This window comes from Chiloscyllium plagiosum, chromosome 2, assembly GCF_004010195.1.
Source record: "Chiloscyllium plagiosum isolate BGI_BamShark_2017 chromosome 2, ASM401019v2, whole genome shotgun sequence".
Taxonomy (NCBI): domain Eukaryota; kingdom Metazoa; phylum Chordata; class Chondrichthyes; order Orectolobiformes; family Hemiscylliidae; genus Chiloscyllium; species Chiloscyllium plagiosum.
Window position 1 is genome coordinate 79422923 of NC_057711.1, and position 20170 is coordinate 79443092.

At 39.4% G+C, this 20170-nt stretch overlaps 1 protein-coding gene across 13 annotated transcripts in view; it reads left to right on the forward strand.

Annotated features, from left to right (window-relative positions):
* Nucleotides 1–421: 421 nt before the first annotated feature.
* LOC122561155 (transducin-like enhancer protein 4) overlaps nucleotides 422–20170 on the forward strand; it is a 210615-nt gene continuing 190866 nt past the window's right edge. For 12 of the 13 annotated variants that reach the window (XM_043712648.1, XM_043712657.1, XM_043712682.1 and 9 more), the window contains exons 1-4: nucleotides 422–1188; nucleotides 1460–1557; nucleotides 2861–2924; nucleotides 3055–3099. In XM_043712648.1, the coding sequence (XP_043568583.1) occupies nucleotides 1165–1188; nucleotides 1460–1557; nucleotides 2861–2924; nucleotides 3055–3099 (231 nt within the window). In that variant the 5' untranslated portion in view covers nucleotides 422–1164. Of the gene's footprint in view, nucleotides 1189–1459; nucleotides 1558–2860; nucleotides 2925–3054; nucleotides 3100–7959; nucleotides 8731–20170 lie in introns of those variants that run through there. The other variant, XM_043712755.1, reaches the window with a different exon arrangement.

Genomic DNA, 20170 nt, shown 5'->3' on the forward strand with positions numbered 1-20170 from the left:
TGCAAAGAGACATTCGACCCTAATTAACCAACATTGCAGACAGCATTCGCATAGAATAGAGCACGAGAGGAAAACACTCTCATTTCACCTAACGCCGGCAGAGCCCACGTTACTTTGATTGACAGATGAACAAATGTTTCCTCTTTTTTCACCAACTTTCCGCTTGCGCTGGAGGGTGAAAAAAATCCTGAGCACCCGGCGAACGGCAACGCGCTCTGCGCCGCCAGGCGTCCGCCGTGCACATTTTACCCACTCTCATTGGTCTGTTCACCAGCCCACCGTCACCGCCCCACGTGGGGATCACCAGCCGAGGCCGTTCGGCATTGGCCAACACTGGAGAATGGGAGGGCGTGACCAACGCCGTCCCGCGCGGCGATTGGTGGACGGTTTGATACAGACGCGCGACGGGGTGTGTGGTGGAAGCAGAGTCGCCGCTTGCCATTGGACCGCAGATCAAAACGGCAGCCGTCGGGGCAGGCATTGTGCCGCGCAGCTTCATGGGAGTTGTAGTTAGAGCGGCTCCGGTAGTCCGTAGTCTGCAGCCAGGAAGGAGAGGCAAGTAGACTACAGATCCCAGGGTCCATCTGTACACCTCTCCCCACCCCGAGTCTCTGGCTGCTCCGCTCGGCTCCGGGTGAAGTATCGCATCTCCTATACCTCCTCTTTCCGTCGCTGAAGTGAAGTTGACCGGGGTGTGAATCTGTAAGAATGTTAATGACACGGCGCTTCTAAATTTGGTAAACACGAATCATTACTTCGGTCTGTTATCGGATGAAGAGCAGGGAAGAAGCTGCTGCTGTTGCTGCCGCCGCCACCACCGCCGCGGCCAGTCCGCCTGTCGCCCAGGCTCCTCGTCCCTCTGCCACGGCCAGTCTGGACTCACTGATGCTGTGAGGTCGCTTCGAGCCGCTGCCCCGCACAGCAGGATCCCGGATCGGAGGAAATCTCCCGGAGAACCTGCAGTCCTCATCCCGATGCTCCACTTTTTTTTTCTGTTTGTTTCATTCGCTTTTTTGGGGGTCGGAGAGATCTAAAGAGAGGGAGAGATCCTCGCCTTCCACCGGATCGCCTACAACTTGGTGACTTTTTAAATTAAGGAACTTAAATGACACCAATTCTGACCTGATCGACCGAGAAGGCTTTTGGTGCAAAAATCCCAGCGAGATGTATCCTCAAGCCAGACATCCCGTAAGTGTGTTTGTGTGTTGCATGTTGTTTTTGTATGTTTTGTTTTATCTCCCTCCTCTTCCCCAAACATCACACACGGACAATCACAACGCGAGCTTTAGATTTCTCTCAACACGCCTTTAATTATAGTCTTTCAGTAAATATTTGGAGACGTGCAAGGTGCAGTGTTTCCGTTCGCTTTGTCAATAACGTGAAGGAATAGCAATTTGATGGGATTGGCGGACGACTTGTCTCGGTACTGATGCTGGTTTTTCTCACCTCTTATTTCTAGGCGCCTCACCAGCCCGCACAGCCCTTTAAATTCACCATCTCCGAATCGTGTGATCGCATCAAAGAAGAATTTCAGTTTTTGCAGGCGCAGTATCACAGGTAGATAGAATAGCTTTTCATGTAAAGAAAACCTCGCAACATTAGTGTTTCTGGAAGTACAAGTCAAGTGTAGTTATACGAATGGAGTAAGGGTATTAAAAACCTTTCTCGGTTTTTAAACCTACTCCTTTTCTCAGCGTCTTCCTTTTGCACGGGTAGGGTTATGGTGTACTGTATACTGTCTACGCGTGGAGAATTGCATGTAAGCTTCTATTTCCTCCCATTTAATCGTCTGAGGGGAAATGTTCTCGAGGTTGCTGCTGTTTGGATGGTGCATGAGTGCAAAGCTGGCACTATTTCTCATGTTGAAAATGAAATGAAGACGGATTTTTAACATCAATGCAATGGGGTACGGAGGTGACTTGCTTCAACCGAGCCGTTGCATTCTGTTGAATTTCTTCTAAAACGTTTCTTCCTACCAGCGTGAAAACAAGTGATTCGAATTGCTGTGAGGGACTTCGAGCGCGGGTCATCTCTGCCCTCCATACACTCAATGTTTCGATATTATTTTTAGATCTGTGTTCTGATTTCCTTTTATTTCGCGTTCACATTTTCTCATTCGTGTGATGTGACGGTGAAAAAGCAATAACCTCTGAAACTGCTCTTCATTCGCCTGACATGTCGAGGCTACAAAGTGTGAAACAATCGCATCTCTTATTATTGTAACGCCCCCAAAGCTGCATTAAAACACTGTTCGGTGCAGCTCGGCAGATCTGCAACTTCGATCATTGTTTTTAAATATATAGCATCACTTTTTAAAATCGCTTTTCGTTAGATATTATTTCAAACTTTTTGAGATACTGCACATTTTCTGTTTTTAAATGTAGCGATCCTGTTTTGTTGTTGCAGAAAGTATAAACTTTGTAAATCACACAATTTGGCACTGTTGGTAGTGGACCAAGTATTGCTCTCCTCAGAATCCCTGTATTTTGTACCAGTTCAGTTGGTATTTTTAATCGCTAAGTAATGGTTTCCTTTTCTGTTCTAATGAATTGAGTCTATTGAAAGAAATAACGTTGACGCACTTGTCATGTTTGCATGTGTCAGGTTTGGGATTCTACTTGTACTTATTAAAATCAATCTTAAAATACATGCTGTCACATTTTGGCATGTACACAGAGTTGGCATCATAAATCATTTCTGGAACAACAAAACGCGGTACAGCATTAATTAAGTGCACCCTGTCTTCGTAAGCCAACGCTTCCAATCGTAAGGGTAACAACGTTTACGCAAAGTGTAGCCGGCAGCGCGGTCTATGAAATGTCCAGATAGCGTCTTGAACAATTTTTCTTTATTTAAACAGTTTGAAATTGGAATGTGAAAAGCTAGCCAGTGAAAAGACCGAAATGCAACGCCATTATGTCATGGTAAGTTTAAACTTGACTTGTGTTTTTGTAATGGCAGATGTTGATAATTCACCATATTTATCAATTTTCGTGATTGTGAATGCTAAAATCAAGGTGCGTTTACCAGCTATATCTTCTGTTCCATTCCCAGTATTATGAAATGTCTTATGGACTGAATATAGAAATGCACAAACAGGTAAGAGTCTTTCACTTTCAATAAATATTTGGAGGATGTAGTTGTTATTTGAAAATGTAATGTTGGGCAATTGAAGTAGATTTATGCAAATGTGATTATAAGATTTTGAAGAGGAGTAATTGAGAGTTCAATGCTGAAAACGGCAGAAACTTTACAGGATTAGTCAACTCCTTAAGGAGTTGTACATTATATAGTTCCACCTGACTCTTTGTTTAACAAACCAAAATTATGATAGTTGAACATATCTTGTTACTGAAGTTTATTCCACAAGATGTGTACATATTATGTTTTGAATAGCAGCTAGAATCACTTTTGATCAACATCTTCAGCATGAAAATAACTTCTAACATTACAATTATCAAACCAAGATTTCCTCCCTGTCTATTGAGAATCAGGAGGTTTCAAATGAAAATATTGTTGCAGAAATTTGTAAGACTGCGATGGTATCAAAATGTTCCAGTTCAGGACTTTTTTGTTTACACTGACTTTTTTAACACCTATTTCAACAATGATACTTAACTATCCAGAATTTCACATAGAATAAGTGACACCATGTATTGTATTACTTGAAATTGAGCTCCAGAATCTAAGTGTTGATCACAATATCATATCCTTTGACATGATTTTAAAAACACTCATTGATTGTTTGCCTGTGTTTGGAGTAATAAATCTTTCACACTTTGGCAGAGCACTGATGTACTGTCCTTGTCAGCATGATTGATAATTCCACTCTGAGTCACAGGAACAGGTGTGTAAATCAAGCAAAGAAAGGTATCTTTTGTGTAACTCCATTTAAGATGTTTCTGTACAAAAAAAGGGATATCCTGCTTGTGAAATGCAATTTCTTACCACTTGTAAAATGATTTGCATAATTCCCCCATCACCTTTGAGAGATCTTCTGTGGATTATTGCTTAAAGTGGGATGCTTGGTGTAGATTGGTTCTATGTGACTCTGTCCTTACCATGTATTTGTAAATAAAGCCAACTATGTGTTTTGGGGAAAGCTGAAAATGTCTAGAGGATGATGCTTTTGTGGTAGGGAAATATAGCAGGTTTGTTGCTTTGTGAGTAAGGAACTGGATAATGTTGTACTATCTCACAGATGCACAAATTATCTTATTTGCTTCTTTCAAAACTTATTTCATAAGGATGAGTTTTGACGAGCGTGTCTGCAAAATTACCTGAATACGCTGTAAAACTGAATGGTAATGAATTTTAAAATATATGGAATAATCTGTTTTGTGACTTTGTTTAATACAATATATGAAGGGTGACTGTGTAAATCAATACCGACGCTCTTTAAACATTTTTAAATGGCCACCATTTATTCTTTTAGATATCGTGAGCAGGAAGTGGAAAATATAGATCAACGAAGGAGCAGAGTAATTTGATAGCTTTTCAGAATGCATTGTCATCTAGGAGAAGGCATCATTAGAATAAGACCCCTTCTGCTGGTCCCTTGACAACACTTGGATTATGGTCTAATCAGGAAATATTGGCGCTTAGTTTCAAAAATCGTACAGCAAATGAGCCTTGATAAGGGGCAGTAATGAGGATCAAATTGGTGCTTCTTGCATACTGGTCATTAGTTCAGGTTAAAGAACACCTTTTTAACTTGGGGGAAATTGAGCAGTTTACAGCTGATGAATCCCCATGTGAGGAAGTAAATGAGTTTTGAGAAGTCCACCTTGCATTCTCTTGAGTATAATTTTTAAAAAGACATCTGCTTTGATTGTCTAAGGAGAGGGTAAGCGGGCTTGTATTTAAATGAGAGCATGGTGGGTATATGAGGGGCTTTGAATGAAGCATTTTATTTAAAACATAACATATTGATAGTTTAAAGATATAAAGACAATTTCCATTTTAGATTTAATATTAGTTTTGGTATTCACATGTAGGAGCTGAAGTTAGAATGTAGGTATCTATTATTTTATAGTGAGATTGATTTTTATACTGAGGTGGGATGAGCATGCAGTTCCCTATCCAGTTCTGATATTGTTATGAAACTAATTTATTAGACAGCTAGTTTTTTTAATTTTTCTCTTAAAGACTAGGAGTCCTATGAAATAGTAAAATTAAATGGAAAGAGAAGTTTGGAGATGCGCAAATATCTTATTCTTGGAAATAACTCTGAGATCAAAAGGATTATTGTAGACAATTTATTCCTGTATTTGCCACATGCAAGAGTCAAATAGGCAGGCTTAATCTTTATTTGTTTGCACGCTCTTTAAGGGGAAAATAATAGCTTGTTTCAAGGCTTAGCCATGAGAAGTAGTTTTATTTTAAGTGAGATAGAATGTTAATGCGAATTAAAGAAGATTAAACAATTGCAGCTTTTTAAAATAATGTACACAATAAGATTGTAACACAGCTTATAAAGCTAGTGAACCACTGTATCCGTAGCTTGTGCAAATTACCCAGATATATTTGCACTGTAGCATAATTGGGAAATGTCCACTCTGCTTCCAAACAGCCATTGCTTTGTCGAACATGAAATGCAGACAGTCAAACAACGATGATGTCACTGAATTGGTGTCGTATTATCTACTTATGTAATTTAAAATTTATGCCCTCAGTGGTTCATGTGATCTTTTTCACCACTGAGTTTGTGAACTAATTGAAATATGCAGTATTGTTTAGGGTTTGCCTATTTAAAATATGTAGTAATTCAAAGGATTTATATTTATAAAAATGTGATTTGTGCATCTTATTCATTTAATCCATGTCCTTCATTTGTGTAATTCAATTCTGAAAAGAAAAGTTTATGTATCTTTTAATTACCATTTTATTTGCTCTTTGTGCAACGAGCAGAAATGCTGGTGGCTTCCAGTTCCTTAATATACTGTGATTTTGGATATTTTAAAACCTCTCTCTCACTTCCATGACCTTCAGGAACAAAGGATTTTTTTTTTGAATAAAAAGGTTTTCCTGATCAGGTGTATATATTCATAACAAACAGCTTGTCAGAAAATTGTATCTGTATATACACATGCATATGTATATACATGCACACAGTGGAAATCTTTCAAGCCATTATTTAAGTTCTGATTTTATTCCAACCTTTCAGCAAAACATTATGTATTATGTACCAGATATTTTCAATAAGGTCTCCTTTATTGGGAAATGGACAATATTTCAGCTGCATTGATCTGTTTTGCATTTGTACCTTGTTCTTGAAATCAGTATGGACTAATTCACTTAAGAGCACTGGAATTCCAGGGTGACATTCTTGCGTTCTAAATGTAGCACAGTATTTGGTAATGTGTGTATTTTGGATGTATAAATTATTGTTCCCCACCATCCACTTTAAAGATTCAGTTTATGTTGTCTGAGCCTAATTATATTAGCATATAGCATGATGGTTGTAATGGTATTATGATGGGATTAGCAAATATCAGGAATAATGCTTTTGCACCAGTCACACCCTAATGTTGATTTTGTCCTTAAATTTTATTCTGCATTCTGTTTTGGTCCTCATTCATTTTACACTTCCTTTAGCAGAAATGATTGAAGTGAAGTATTTAAGAATATATTCCTTCTGAGAGAATTGCACCATTACTTGAGTTTTGCTTTGTTCTTAGTAATGCGTTATCAAGGATTTTGTTTTGCATTTAATTTATTGAAAACTGTGGGAAATATTTCAACATAGTATTCATCCAAATTCTGCCAATTTCAGATTGTCATATGCATGCTAAAAGTAACTTCTGATTTTTAAAAGTAGTATAGTTTTATATTTAACCATAGTACGTTTTACTGCAACTGATTGAACAATTGCTACCAGTTGTGGTATTGTAATGAGATATTGAGCTATGGCAACGATGTAAGGTCCTGAATTTATCCAGAATGTAAGCTGAAATACCACAAATTCTGAAACCTGTTTTAAATATTTTAAATGGTATACGCTTGTTAAAGTAGGTAACTAATGCTAATATTATAAATATATAAATAATATTTAAAGAGATAAGAGATTTAAAGTTATTTTAAACATTTTCTCTCTGATACACCTCTTTTAAATCTAAATAACTAAGATGTCAGGTTTTTTCCTATTGTTAAATTCAAGGCTTATAGCTATTCTGTTTGAAGATGATCTGGATATATTTTTGTTGTCATTCAAATTTCAAGCCTCATTTTTACTTCTTAGAAAACTTGCAGTGATAGTTAATACTTAAGTGTAAATCTTCATGTGCTTAAATTAACTTCTGGATTTTATATAATCAATATGTTGGTGATCTGCATTCTGTTTTAGTATTTCATATGCTACATGATGAATTGCATCTTCAGTATTAATGTTAGTATTAAAGCATAGAAGACGAAGATTCAGAATGCAACTGATCTAGGGAATTTAATTGAACCTGCCAGCAGTCTAAGAGTTAGTCTCTGATTTTATGGTAAATTTCTGTACTTGTCTTTATACAACAGGAATCTACATCAGATTTCTTATAATCACACTTTAAAACATCTAGAATTATGATTTTCTACCGATCAATTTATAATAAAGCTAATTTTAACAATGTTCAGTTTTTGTTAAGGTTAAAACTATTAATCTGTATGTATCTCAATGTTATGCATGACAGAGTACACAGAATAGCACTGAAAATGATTATGGCTAATCTAATCTGGGGGTTCAGATGACATCATAAGCAGTAAGAGTGCTGATTAAGTGGTTTGTAACAGTTACCTGAGCCACAGTATTCAATTTCAACTTTGCAGTTGCTCTTATGTATACAATAACTAATTTGAGTTGAAAATTTGTATTCCTGTCAACTGAAGTGCTGATGCAATTGTCTACTTCATGTTTGTGAATAATTATTTTCACTCTAAAAATTACTCTGAATTTGGTGCATTGTTAAACTGGTCTGTTTTGGAAGGAACTGTATATGTGGACTAGAAAGCTAAGGATATAAAGGAGACAGTACAAGGGTGATGACAGCTTGTTTTCTTCGCAGCCCTTTATTGTTTCCACTTGATATCAATCAGAAGCTTTCTGTTCTAAGGATTTTTGGCAGAGTAAACCTCTAGTGTGAGCAATGTACAATAAAAAATGTGATTGTTGTTCAAAACAATTAAATACAAATTTAAGGGCTCGGCCCATTGATTGAATCTCAAAATCATAACTGCAGTAGTCGATCGGAAATGATGATAAATAACATTAGAAACCTTTTAGTGAAGTACAGTGACTACAAGGAGGAGAGGAATATAGATTTGCATTATATCCGATACCCTCCAGCACCAAGTGGATTGTCAATACTGCTTGTTTAGCATTTTCTAAGGGCAATAGTAGTATTGATTTCTGGCTTACAAGCGACGGCTCTATTTTCACTACTGAGAAGTATTGCAGGTTGTTAAGAAGAAATTGACTTGAAGAGGCTTGACTGCTGCCCATCATGAAGCAAATAAAGCAAAACTGCTGAAGCATGGCGGAGCAGCGAGACAGGGGCTCTCAGCAATTTGTTGCTATTAATTTACCATGGTCGACAGCAAATCAATTGGCGTCTACTTCATCTGTTCGAGAATATGCTGTCCGGAGCAGATAAAAAGCCATGTGTGGCAACAAGAATAGACTATTTGCTGGATAGAGGATGAAAGTAATGTGCAAATAAGTGAATTCAAGGCTTCAGAGCATCTTTTTAAGTGAGTAAAGTTTTAATGCAATGTATTCTTAAGGACTCAATAAGACATTTATTGACTTGTACTGAGTAACAAGTGGGTTCTATTTTATTTCTGATCAATTCTATTTTAATTGAAAGAAGATGTTTTGTAAGTTTGTATTTTAGTCCAATTGCCTTTGCATTCTCTTTTTAAGCTATTTGAGATTTTTTGACAGGCATTCAATGTACAATAGCTTGTAAATAGTACAGATATCAATTTGTTATAGAATGGTCTTATCCGATTAATTGGTGCTTTGGGAGTTTGACCATGTAGGTGTGATTTTAAAGGGACAATACAGTAGTGTAGTTAAATTTTAATATGACTTTAACAAACCAGTTGTCTAAAAGAGTAGGTATTAGATTGCAACATTCAATCCTAAAATAAGCCTATTGAATCAAAAGAAACACCAGCTCAAGATTTTTAATGGCCCTTTGCACTATTGGATTCTGTCCACTAATGGTTGTAATGAATGTTGCAGCATTTTCTACAGCCAAATAGGGGCCTTGCGTTGATTTTATGCACTCAGCTATGTCTAATGTTGTAATTGACTCTGTCCCTTATTCCAGCGTGTTTCCAAATAGAACTGTTATAATGTCAATTTCTATTACTATCAGTGTTGAATATTGAAACTATGCATAATAGGATTACTTCTCAGAGTTTGCATTCAGGATGGTGAGAGTTTAAGCATCATCAGTGAAAGTAGAAACATGTCTAATACAACTCAAATGGAGGCCATTTGACCCAACATGATTGTACCTTCAAAAGAACCACCAAGTCAGCTAGCCTCACACCCCTGTTCATTCTCCAGATTCCAGCATTTTCTTTTTCTTTTCAAGCTCTTTTCATTTTTAATTACCCAATTTCTCTTAAAGTAATCATTAAATCATTTTCTATAGCCTTTTCTTGCAGTGCATTCCAGAATCATAGAATCCCTACAGTATGGAAGCAGGCCATTCGGCCCACTGAGTCCACACCAACCCTCCGAAGGGCATCCCATGCAGATCCAGCCCGGACACCTCTCATGGCAAACATGGGGAGAATATGCAAACTCCACACAGACAGTCATCCCAAGGATGGAATTGAACCTGGTGCTGTAAGACAGCAGTGCAAACTACTGATTTTCCAAACTGCCCCTATCTGTATGAGTTTCCCCATCATATTGTTTTTGGGTTCCTTTGCCAATCATTTTAAAAAAAATCCCATTTTGAGTTATTTAGTAAATGAGGTCCATGGCAGCTGGTCCACCATCTCTTGCAGTGCTTTTTCTCAGTAAATCTTTTTACAGTTTCCCTTGTTTATAATTCGTGTTGGCTCTTTGGCTTCCTCCTTGTGCAGTCATGTGGCAGGAGATGTGGAAGTGCTTGCCACTGCTGGAACCTTCCAGCATTCACACTGTTGGCATCATTTATGAAGCCTAGTGCCATACCATTTTAAATGTTGCAAGCCAGGCACTGACGCTCACACTGTGGAATTTGCTCATTATCGCTGAGGACGTGATCCAGAAAGGCAACCTCACACCCAGCTTTCACAGACAGGGACCTGGTAAGTGGAATGGTGCAATGGAGGGCCTTTCCTCTTCCTGCTGGTCAACAAAGGAGCCATGCCACCAGTCGCAGCCAGGCTGGGCACACAAAGCAGCTCAGGTCATTGCTCGGCAGTACCGGAAGGGAGTCAGTGTTTACCTGGACTTTACAAGGCTAAGTGCCGCTATCTGTTCTATGCTACCTCACACTCACAGGACCATCACTCACTCTAATTTTGCCACTGTGCAGGTATTGTACCAGGATTCATTGACTACAACTCGCGTAATGGTTCTAACTCATCTCATCTACCAAACTACTAAACCTTCTTGGGAGGAGAAAGTGAGGTCTGCAGATGCTGGAGATCAGAGATGGAAATGTGTTGCTGGAAAAGCGCAGCAGGTCAGGCAGCATCTAGGGAACAGGAGAATCGACGTTTCGGGCATTAGCCCTTCTTGCCCTCTGCACTTCCTACTCACTCACTAGGGCCACCTTGCCAACCCTCCTTCTCCTGTAATACCACTGACTGCTTTTCTGTTTCTATATTGTTGAAACCATTCCCTTGGTTATTTGCAAGAAATATTGACCCACCCCTGGATTGATGGATTCTCTGTAATCTGGGTGACCTATCTGTCATCTCTGGACCACTTGCAGGATTGACCATGGCTCAGTCCCCAGCACGCAAAGGCATTCATCTTCAGACTCTTGCAGACAAAGCCCTAACTTATCATAGCCAATCCATGATCTGGAATAGAACAAGCCCTTTGACTAACTGTGATGGTATCACTTGACTGACTGTAGCCTGTCTTGATCCTAATGAGGACTGCTCTCTTTCATACATAGCCATTCACCTTGAAGCACATGCAGCATGTTTGCCATGTAGGCTGCTGGCCCTTGCTGCAGGTAGGCTTTGATGTAGCCTGATGTTGTACAGCAATGTGTCCATCTCTTTACTGTTCAGTGTTCCCTGCTGTGACAAGCTTCCCGTCTCCTCCTCTTTTTCTGTGCTGAAAAGCAATACCAGACATAAAAGCCGGCAGTCTCCAATTACTGACAAAGTGAATAAGTGCCAAGACTGCAAGGAGCCATAGGATCATGTGATCATCTTTCATATGTACTGGTAGGCTGTTTGACCAGGACTGAGAAGACATTTGCACCAAATATAAGAAACTAAAATGTGTTTTCTGTAAGCCTCCTTCATGACAACTGGTCAAAATTATCACAGTGACTGCATTTTAGAAGTATTTCATTGGCTGTTAGGGGCACTGTGATTGGCATTATATAAATGCAAGCCTTTATTTTTATTTGATAAAATAATCATTGGTACTTTTCCTTCTTGGGTAGGGTCAGAGAAATCTGCATGTCATAGTGTCTGCGCTGATCAAAAACAAGCACCTAGCTAATCCAATCCTGTTTTCCAGCACTTAGCACATAGGCTTGTATGCCTTTAATATTGCAAGTGCACAGTTAAATACTTCAGTGTTATGAAGGTTTCTGTCTCTACCACTCTGACAAGCAGTTAGTTCCAGATTCCTAACACCATCTGAGTAATTTTTTTTCCCCTCCCATCCCCTCTAAACCCCTGTCCCTTATCTTAAAACTCTGTTCCCTGGTCATTGATCCCTCCACCATGGGGAAACATTTCTTCCTAAATACCCTATCAATGCCCCTCATAATTGTATAAATCTCAATCATGTCCCACTAAGTTTCTTCTCCTTTAAGGAAAATATCCCCAGTCTATCCAGTCTCTCTTCTTATCTGAAACTCTCCAGTCTAGGCAATATGCTGGTAAATGCCTTCCTCTTGGCTGTGAGATCATTGTGTAAATGCATCCATGATGTAGTAGTGAGCCAACTTCTACAAATGTTCCATTCTATGAACAAAGTGCAATATGATTCACAGTATATCATTTATATGCAACAGTGTAGCACACTGTGTACCATTTTAAAAGATGTGCTGCAGAAATTCATTGAGGCTACTTGCAAATCTGCCAAACCAAAGACCACTGCCATATCACATTAGTTTAAAAGATAAGGCTGAAGCATCCGCAACAGTTTTCTGCTAGAAGTGCCATGTGAATGCTTCATCTTGGTCTTGGCAGTCCCAGCATCACAGATACCAGTCTTCAGACAATTTAATTCACATGATACACAAAATGATTTGAGACACTGGATGCTGCATAGGCAGTGATCCTGACAACATTTTGGCAATAGTACAAAAGGTCTCTAGAACTTACTGCATTCCTAGCTTAGCTGTTCCAGTACAGCTTCAGAATTCACATTTGCTTGATAATATGGAAAATTAATCAATATGTCCTCTATAAATGGAGGACAGATCTGACCTGACCAAACCCCATTGTTCTACGCTTGACTATCGGGAAAATGGTGGAAAGTATCACCAGTATTGCTATCAAGCAGCACTTGCTTACTAATGTTTAGTTTGGGTTCCAGCAAGGCCACTCAGCTCCTGACTTCATTACAGCCTTGGTTCAAACATGGACAAAAGAGCTGAATTCTGGTGGTAATGTGAGAGTGCCATTAACATGAAGGCTGCATTTGACTGGGTGTGGTATCAAGGAGCCCGAGAAAAAGTGAGTCCATGTGAACTGGGGAAAATTCTTTACTGGTTGGAATCATAGCTAACACACTGGAAGATGGTTGTGGTTGTTCAAGGTTTGGTATCTCAGTTCCAGGACATTTCTGTAGCCATTCCACGAGGTCGTGTTCTGGGCCCAATTTTATTTTTAATAAGCTTCCAAGGTTAGTTCAGTAAACAGATTGGACATTATAAAAATTATAAATAGCTATTACAATTTTGTTATGAATCCAACTGAAGTATGTATTTCAGTAGGTAGATGTCTGAGATTAAGGAATAGGCCAGAACGGTAAAATTCATGCTTGGAAAAAGAAGTTCTGTATTTATGTGGTGCTTCTCGTGATACCAGACCTCCAATAGCCCTTTAAAGCTGATGAAGTTCCTTAAAAGCATAATTTCTGTTGTTAGGTAGAAATCACAGCAGGCTTGCACAATGTGAGCATGGCCAAATAATTTGTCCTTACGATGGTGATTGAATGATAAATATCGACCAGGGTAACTCTGCTATTTCAAAATGGTGCCTTGGGCTCCTTTATGCCCACTTCAAGGTTTTCATTTTGGAGGAGGGTCTGGCAAGTTTGCTCATGCTGTATTTGTATTCACCCATGCTTTGTGGCAGAGATAGAGGAGGCAGGTCTGCTCCAGACTATAAGCACTCACAGGTGGCGATGGAGGCAGGCTGATGATGAAGTGACCTGTTTAAAAGCCCGTGCCTACATGCAGACTCCGTTCTAGCAATGAATGTGAGCCCCATCCCTCTCCCTTTGTCTGCATATTCCTTTTGTATCCCTCACCAGCAAACACTCTTCTTCCCCCATAAAACCTAAACCACTATAAACAGAACTCAGGAACCCTGTAACCATATTGAGAACCTCCACAATCTGTCAAAACAAAGTTCACTTGTAAACCCACGTAATTAACACCTCGTGGATCTGTTGAAATGGCAACTTATATTTGCTGTTACAGCTCATCAATCCACTGTTTAAGCAACCCCTGTTGAGCTGAGTTAATTTCTTGGTTTGGAACTCAGCCAAGCATTCACAATAATATTCCCTTGAACAATCATACCACCACGCCCCTAATAGCTGAATACCTTTTAAAATCTTTGAACATAACTAGAAGCCATCGATCACTTCTTTTAAACAGCTACACCAATGTCTGAACTTCAAGGAAAACATGGAAGCAAAAACACATTTCATGCAATCAGGTTTGAATTCCACCATTCTGTAAAGAGTGCACAATATTCTAATGCATCTGAAGACTTTTTCACTTTTAAAAGTTAATGGTAATGTACCATTTCAAAACATAATTACTGTATTAAAATTGCAAACTTTATTATACAGGATTTCATTATGATCTGTGAGATTGGCAAAACCTTTTCATATGGTTCCTAATTCCAAACCATGATTGCTCTGCGATTCACAATGTGAAACATGTCTTCCCAAACAGGCCTGAAACCTGAAAATTGCAAAAGGCCTAATATGCCCAGTTCTGCATTGGAGGAGCTAACATTGACACATTTAAGTGTGGGTTTGTGACCTGTCCTCTTTCCCACATCAATAAGAAATGTTGGTACCTGGAATTGGACAGGAATCAGGTCCTGCCCTTCACTTTAAAGCCCGTCTGATAATATTTGGTCCTGTGCTGGGATGGTTTCAGCCTGGGGCCTTGGTGTAATGGTATTTGAAAGACAGCAACTTTTGATAGTACAATCTCCCTCCATATTGCACTGAGGTGACAGCCTAGATTGTTGAGGTCATGTCTTGGAACTGGTCTTCAATCAGCAGCCTATGACTAGAAGCGAAAGTGAGTTCTCCTTTATCAGTGAAGGCTTTTTGTAATGTACTGTAAGTTAATTGTCCAACACAATATAATATAACAAGTTTATGAATCTTTGCTATTACACTGATATTATACTGCTAACTTGGGAATCAAATCCTGTGATACGAAGATCTATTACAACATGGTACCTTATAACAAAAATGTGTATGTGTTATTAGGTCAGGTCAGATCACATGAGGAAAAGTCCTTTAAACTACTCTGTGTGAATGATATATCTTGAAGCTTTTGTCATTTGGCTGAACAGTGAAGTTTGTACAGCAGGGATGTAAAGATCTGCTTGGATGTAATCTGGCTTCCAAAAATCCAATTAGCTATGATTGTGCAACATTCATCAGCTTTGATCTTTTAGTAGACACACATGCTGTGTATTTTACATTGTACTTTGACTAATTATGACAATAATTACATCTCTCCTGGAAACAGGTACCGAGGTATGTACGTGTTGGGTCAATTAAATACTATAGCTTTCCTTTAGGCTACAGGAATAGCTTGAATGATTATGGGTAGAAGTATTGTCCAGAGAATATGTATTTTGCATTTTACTTTTGAAGACTATGGTTCTGAGAATCTCCTGATTGTTGCCCCAGTGAGAAAAAGAAACAACCTTGCTAAGCACTGCTAATAGAGTTTTAACGGTCTTGCTAGTCTGTCAGAACTGATGGAATTCAGTGCACTGAATGGTGTTTCCTTCTTTTCACTTACCTTTGCTTTTTTCAATGTTCTATAGTTGAGAGTGTGGTGCTGGAAAAGCATAACCGGTCAGGCAGCAGCGGAGCAGGAGAATTGGTTTTTCGGGCATAAACCCTTCATCAGGAATGAGGCTTATGGGCCGGGGGTTTGAGAGATAAATGGGAGAGGGGTGGGGCTAGGAGGAAAGTAGCTGTGAATGTGATAGGTGGATGAAGGTGCGGGTGGAAGTGATAGGTCAGAAGGGAGGGTGGAGTAGATGGGTAGAAAGGTGGACAGGTAGGACCATTCAAGGGGGCGGTGCTGAGTTGGAGGCTTGGGACTGGGATAAGGTTGGGGTGGGGGGAGGGAGAAATGAGGAAATTGGTGAAATCTACATTAATACCGAGTGGTTCCGGGGTCCCAAGGCAGAACATGAGGCGTTCTTCCTCCAGGCGTCTGGTGATAAAAATTTGGTGATGGAGGAGGCCCAGGACCTGCATGTCCTTGGTGGAGGGGGAGGTAGTGTTCAGCCATTAGACAGTGGGGTTGGTTGGTGCGAGTGTCCCAAAGATTGTCCCACAGAATTGGCATCCTGTCGCTCCGGTGTAGAGGAGACCACATTGGGAGCAATTGATACAGTAGGTGACGTGTATGGGAATACAGGTAAGTTTCCGTTGGATGTGGAAAGATCCTTTGGGGCCTTGGATGGAGATGAGGGGGGAGGTGTGGGTGCAGGTTTTGCACTTCCTTTGGTGGCAGGGGGAGGTGCTGGGGCTGGTGGGAAGGGTGTGGATTTGAGGGAGTCACGGAGGGAATGGTCTCTCCGGAATGCAGATAGAGTGGGTAGGGAAATACATCCCTAGTGGTGGGGTCTGTTTGCTGGTGGCCGAAGTGGCAAAGGCTAATGTGATATATGTGGAGGTTTGTGGGGTGGAAGGTGTGGACCAGGGGGGGTTCTGTTCCTTTTGCGATTGGAGGACTGGGGTTCAAAGGCAGAGGAGCAGAAGTGGAGGAGATGCTCTGGAGGGCATTGACGACCATGTGAGAGGGGTAATTGCAGTCTTTGAAGAAGGAGCCTATCTGGAATGTTCTGTGGTGGAATTGGTCCTTCTGGAAGCAGAATGATCAGTGTCCTGTATCATTTTCATTTGATATTTTGTGTGACTTTTAAATATACGTTACTTGGATCGTATCACATTTAAATTTTAAATTTATATTACTTGGCGTACCAATTCAGAGAGTCTTGAACTTTATGGAATAATATACACTGTGGACAGCAGAAGGCAAGAGTTATGTATTGCTTGGGAATGGGAAAAAATGTTCTACAAATACAGAAGACTCATTAATCATGGGTGCCATAAGCCTGAGACAGTTAATGACAGCTATTTGCTTCAGTGAGAATAATTTCACATAATTGGTAGTGCAATATGTTATTAAACAGGTATACTTCCAAGTGCACATTTAAAATATATTTGACATAACATTGTAAAAGTATCATCCATCACCATATAACCACGTCTCATGGTCTGATATGTGTCAATCATTACTGTATAGTAAGCATATGTATCCATGGTACTTCTAACCCTCTGAACTTTTTAAAGCGATGTATGACCAATAAATTTTGATTACAGACTTTTTTTTCTATTGTGAGGGGAAATCCTTGTAAAAACGTATTAGAGATAACACATTAAAATAGACTAGGCTGAAATGTTTATCTAAAAGACTGATTCATAGTTGAACAACTGTGACTAGAAGTTAAACAGAGACGGTTTGGAGCTGGTAGGTGTTTGATGTATGGTTGCAACTTCTTTAACTATACATAAAACTTAGCAAGGGAGGGGTGGAAAGTATTTATTTAAAAAAAAATGTTTGTGGAGCTGCTGTAATTTTTCCAGAACGAGTTGAGACCTGCAATGGTGTGATTTTATTTTCACAACACAAACTATCCAGCCCTCCATGCAGTTCTAGTCTAGTGTGTGGCTTTTAGTTTGTTTGACCATCATGATTGATCATGTATAAATAATTTTGGGGGTTTAAATTCCATAAGGCCACTCAGAACATTAGGGTTTTGCATATGTTGAGCTATTTCTCAGCAATTATTGAGTTGTAACATTTGAATGTAGATTTATTTTGAGGGAATGATTGGTTACTAATTGGCATAAGTTACATTAAGAGTCATACATTCATAGAGATGTACAGCTTGGAAACAGACCCCTCTGTCAAACCCGTCCATGTCGACCTGATATCCTAAATGTAATCTAGTCCCATTTGCCAGCATTTAGCCCCTGATTCCTCTAAACCCTTCTTATTCATATATCCATCCAGATGCCTTTTTAAATGTTGTAATTTTACCAGCCTCCGCCACTTCCTCTGGCAGCTCATTCCATATACGCACCACCCTCTGAAAGAAAACGTTTTCCCTTAGGTCCCTTTTAAACCTTTCCTTTCTCACCTTAAACCTGTGCCCTCTAGTTTTGGAATCCTCTACTCTCAAAGAAAGAGCTTAGCTACGCACTCTATCCATGACCCTCATGACTTTATAAACCTCTATAAAGTCACCCTTCAGCTTCCATAGCACTAGTGAAATTAACCCCAGCCTATTCAGCTTCTCCTTGTACCTCATAACCTTCAACCCTAGCAATAGTTTTGTAAATCTCTTCTGAACCTTTTCAAGTTTCATAGCATCTCCCCTATAGCAGTGAGACCAGAATTACGTGCAGTATTCCAAAAGTGGCCTAACCAATGTCCTGTGCAACTATAACATGACTTCCAACTCCTATACGAAATGCACTGACCACTGAAGGTAAGCAAACCAAATGCCTTCGTCACTACCCTGTTTACCTATGACTCTACTTCCAAAGAGCTGTGAACCTGCAACCCAAGGTTTCTTTGTTCGGCAACACTCCCCAGGATCTTACCATTAGTGTATAAGTTCTGCCCTGATTTGTCTTCTCAAAATACAGCACCTCCCATTTATCTAAATTAAACTCCATCTGCCACTCCTCGGCCATTTGCCCACCTGATCAAGGTCCCTTTGTACTCTGAGGTAACCTGCTTTGCTGTCCAGTTACACCACCAGTTTTGGTGTCACCTGCAAACATACTAACTATACCTCCTATATTCACATCCAGTGGTTATTTTCAGTTACATACAATTATTGGCATTGATTTTAGCAAATAATTGTCATATTTTCCATGCTCTAATATAGTCAAGATTGAATGTTGTCTCAAAGTGTCAAGGAGATTGAGGCTGGGTGTGCAGACATAGAGCTGACCCCATTTTAAGTAATAGAATTTCTCATTATTCTCTTTTGAATATAAATTTCTGTGCCCGTACTTTTGATGGAAATTTGTATGTGAACTTTTGTCATGCTATAATTTTAGTCCCTTTTTCTAACCATCTTTTTCTCTCTTTGTCATTCATCTTTCTTCCCCTTTTACTTAATCCTCTCTCTTGTCTCTTTTTTTTTTCCTTTCATTTCTCTCTCGCATTGACAGCATTGGCTTAATATAAGCACTGTTGCTTCTCCATCAGAAGTTTGTGGATTCAAACTACATAGCAGACATTTAAACAATTAATTCAGGCTGACACTGGCTATTTCCACCTCTTACAATTCCTGCCAACATAATATTTTCCGTTTCACCTTTACATCAGTCCATTCATGAATTGTCATCTCCAGGCTTGACTCTTCCAGTATTCTCCCTGCTGGCCATCTATCCTTTACCTTCTTTTACAGTCTAGTGCACCAAAAACTGCTGCTTCTATTTGATCTGATTCCAATTCTGACTTGCCTATTATTCCTGCTGCTGAACTATATTGATTCTGGTCTTTCAACATGTCCAATTTGATGATCTAATTCTTTTGTTGAATGTTTTTGTTGGCTTAGTTAACAAAATCACACAACACCAGGTTATAGTCCAGTGGGTTTATTTGGAAATACTAGCTTTCGAAGTACTGCTTCTTCATCGGGTAGTTGTGGAGCAGGACTGTAAGACACAGAGTTTATAGCAAAAGATAACAACTTTGTCATGGAACTGAAATGATATATTGAATAAATCTAGATTGCTGTTTAGTCTTTCATCTTTTAGAATGGGTTGCAGTTTTGGTTAATGCAGATGTAAATTCCAGAACTACTTTTAAGTCACATCCTTAAGATTTTATCTAAAGAAAGTGACATCTCAGCTCAGACAGTGCATTAAAGGTGTGAGGTTAGAGTCTGTATCCCAATCTTGAGTCAGACTGGTTCTATTTCCAAAGTGCTGTTTGAAGTCAAGTTAACAACATGCTAGATGGTCTGCTGGTTACTACTGTTGGTTGCAACTCTGGCAGACATTCAGCTCTTCTTCAACACAGAATATAGGCACATAACTAATGGTATTAAAAGACAACAGATCCATCAGCAAGGAAAATGGTGGCTTGACAACAAAGACGACAGCTGCAATAAATAGTTGGGAGAGATTGGTGGAAGATGACTGTGAACTTTATTCAGGCAAATTACAGGAGGAAGGACTCTTTCATTGAGGAGGCTCGAGGCACCATAGACAGCCTATCTCTCATGTTCGAGCTGAATATTAAATCGACTGTGGAGGACTTGGCAAAACCACTGACTCCAGGTGCTGAGAAACATCTGCAGCAGAAAGTGAATAGACATGGAGAGAATTTGGTTTTTGACAAACAGCATCTTGAAATACTAGTTTCACGATTCAAAATGTTATTATACCGGCATTTAACTGCATTGGCAATGTAATGCTAGAGGGTTTTTTTATTGTAGCTTCACACATCCAGACTCCACAGTC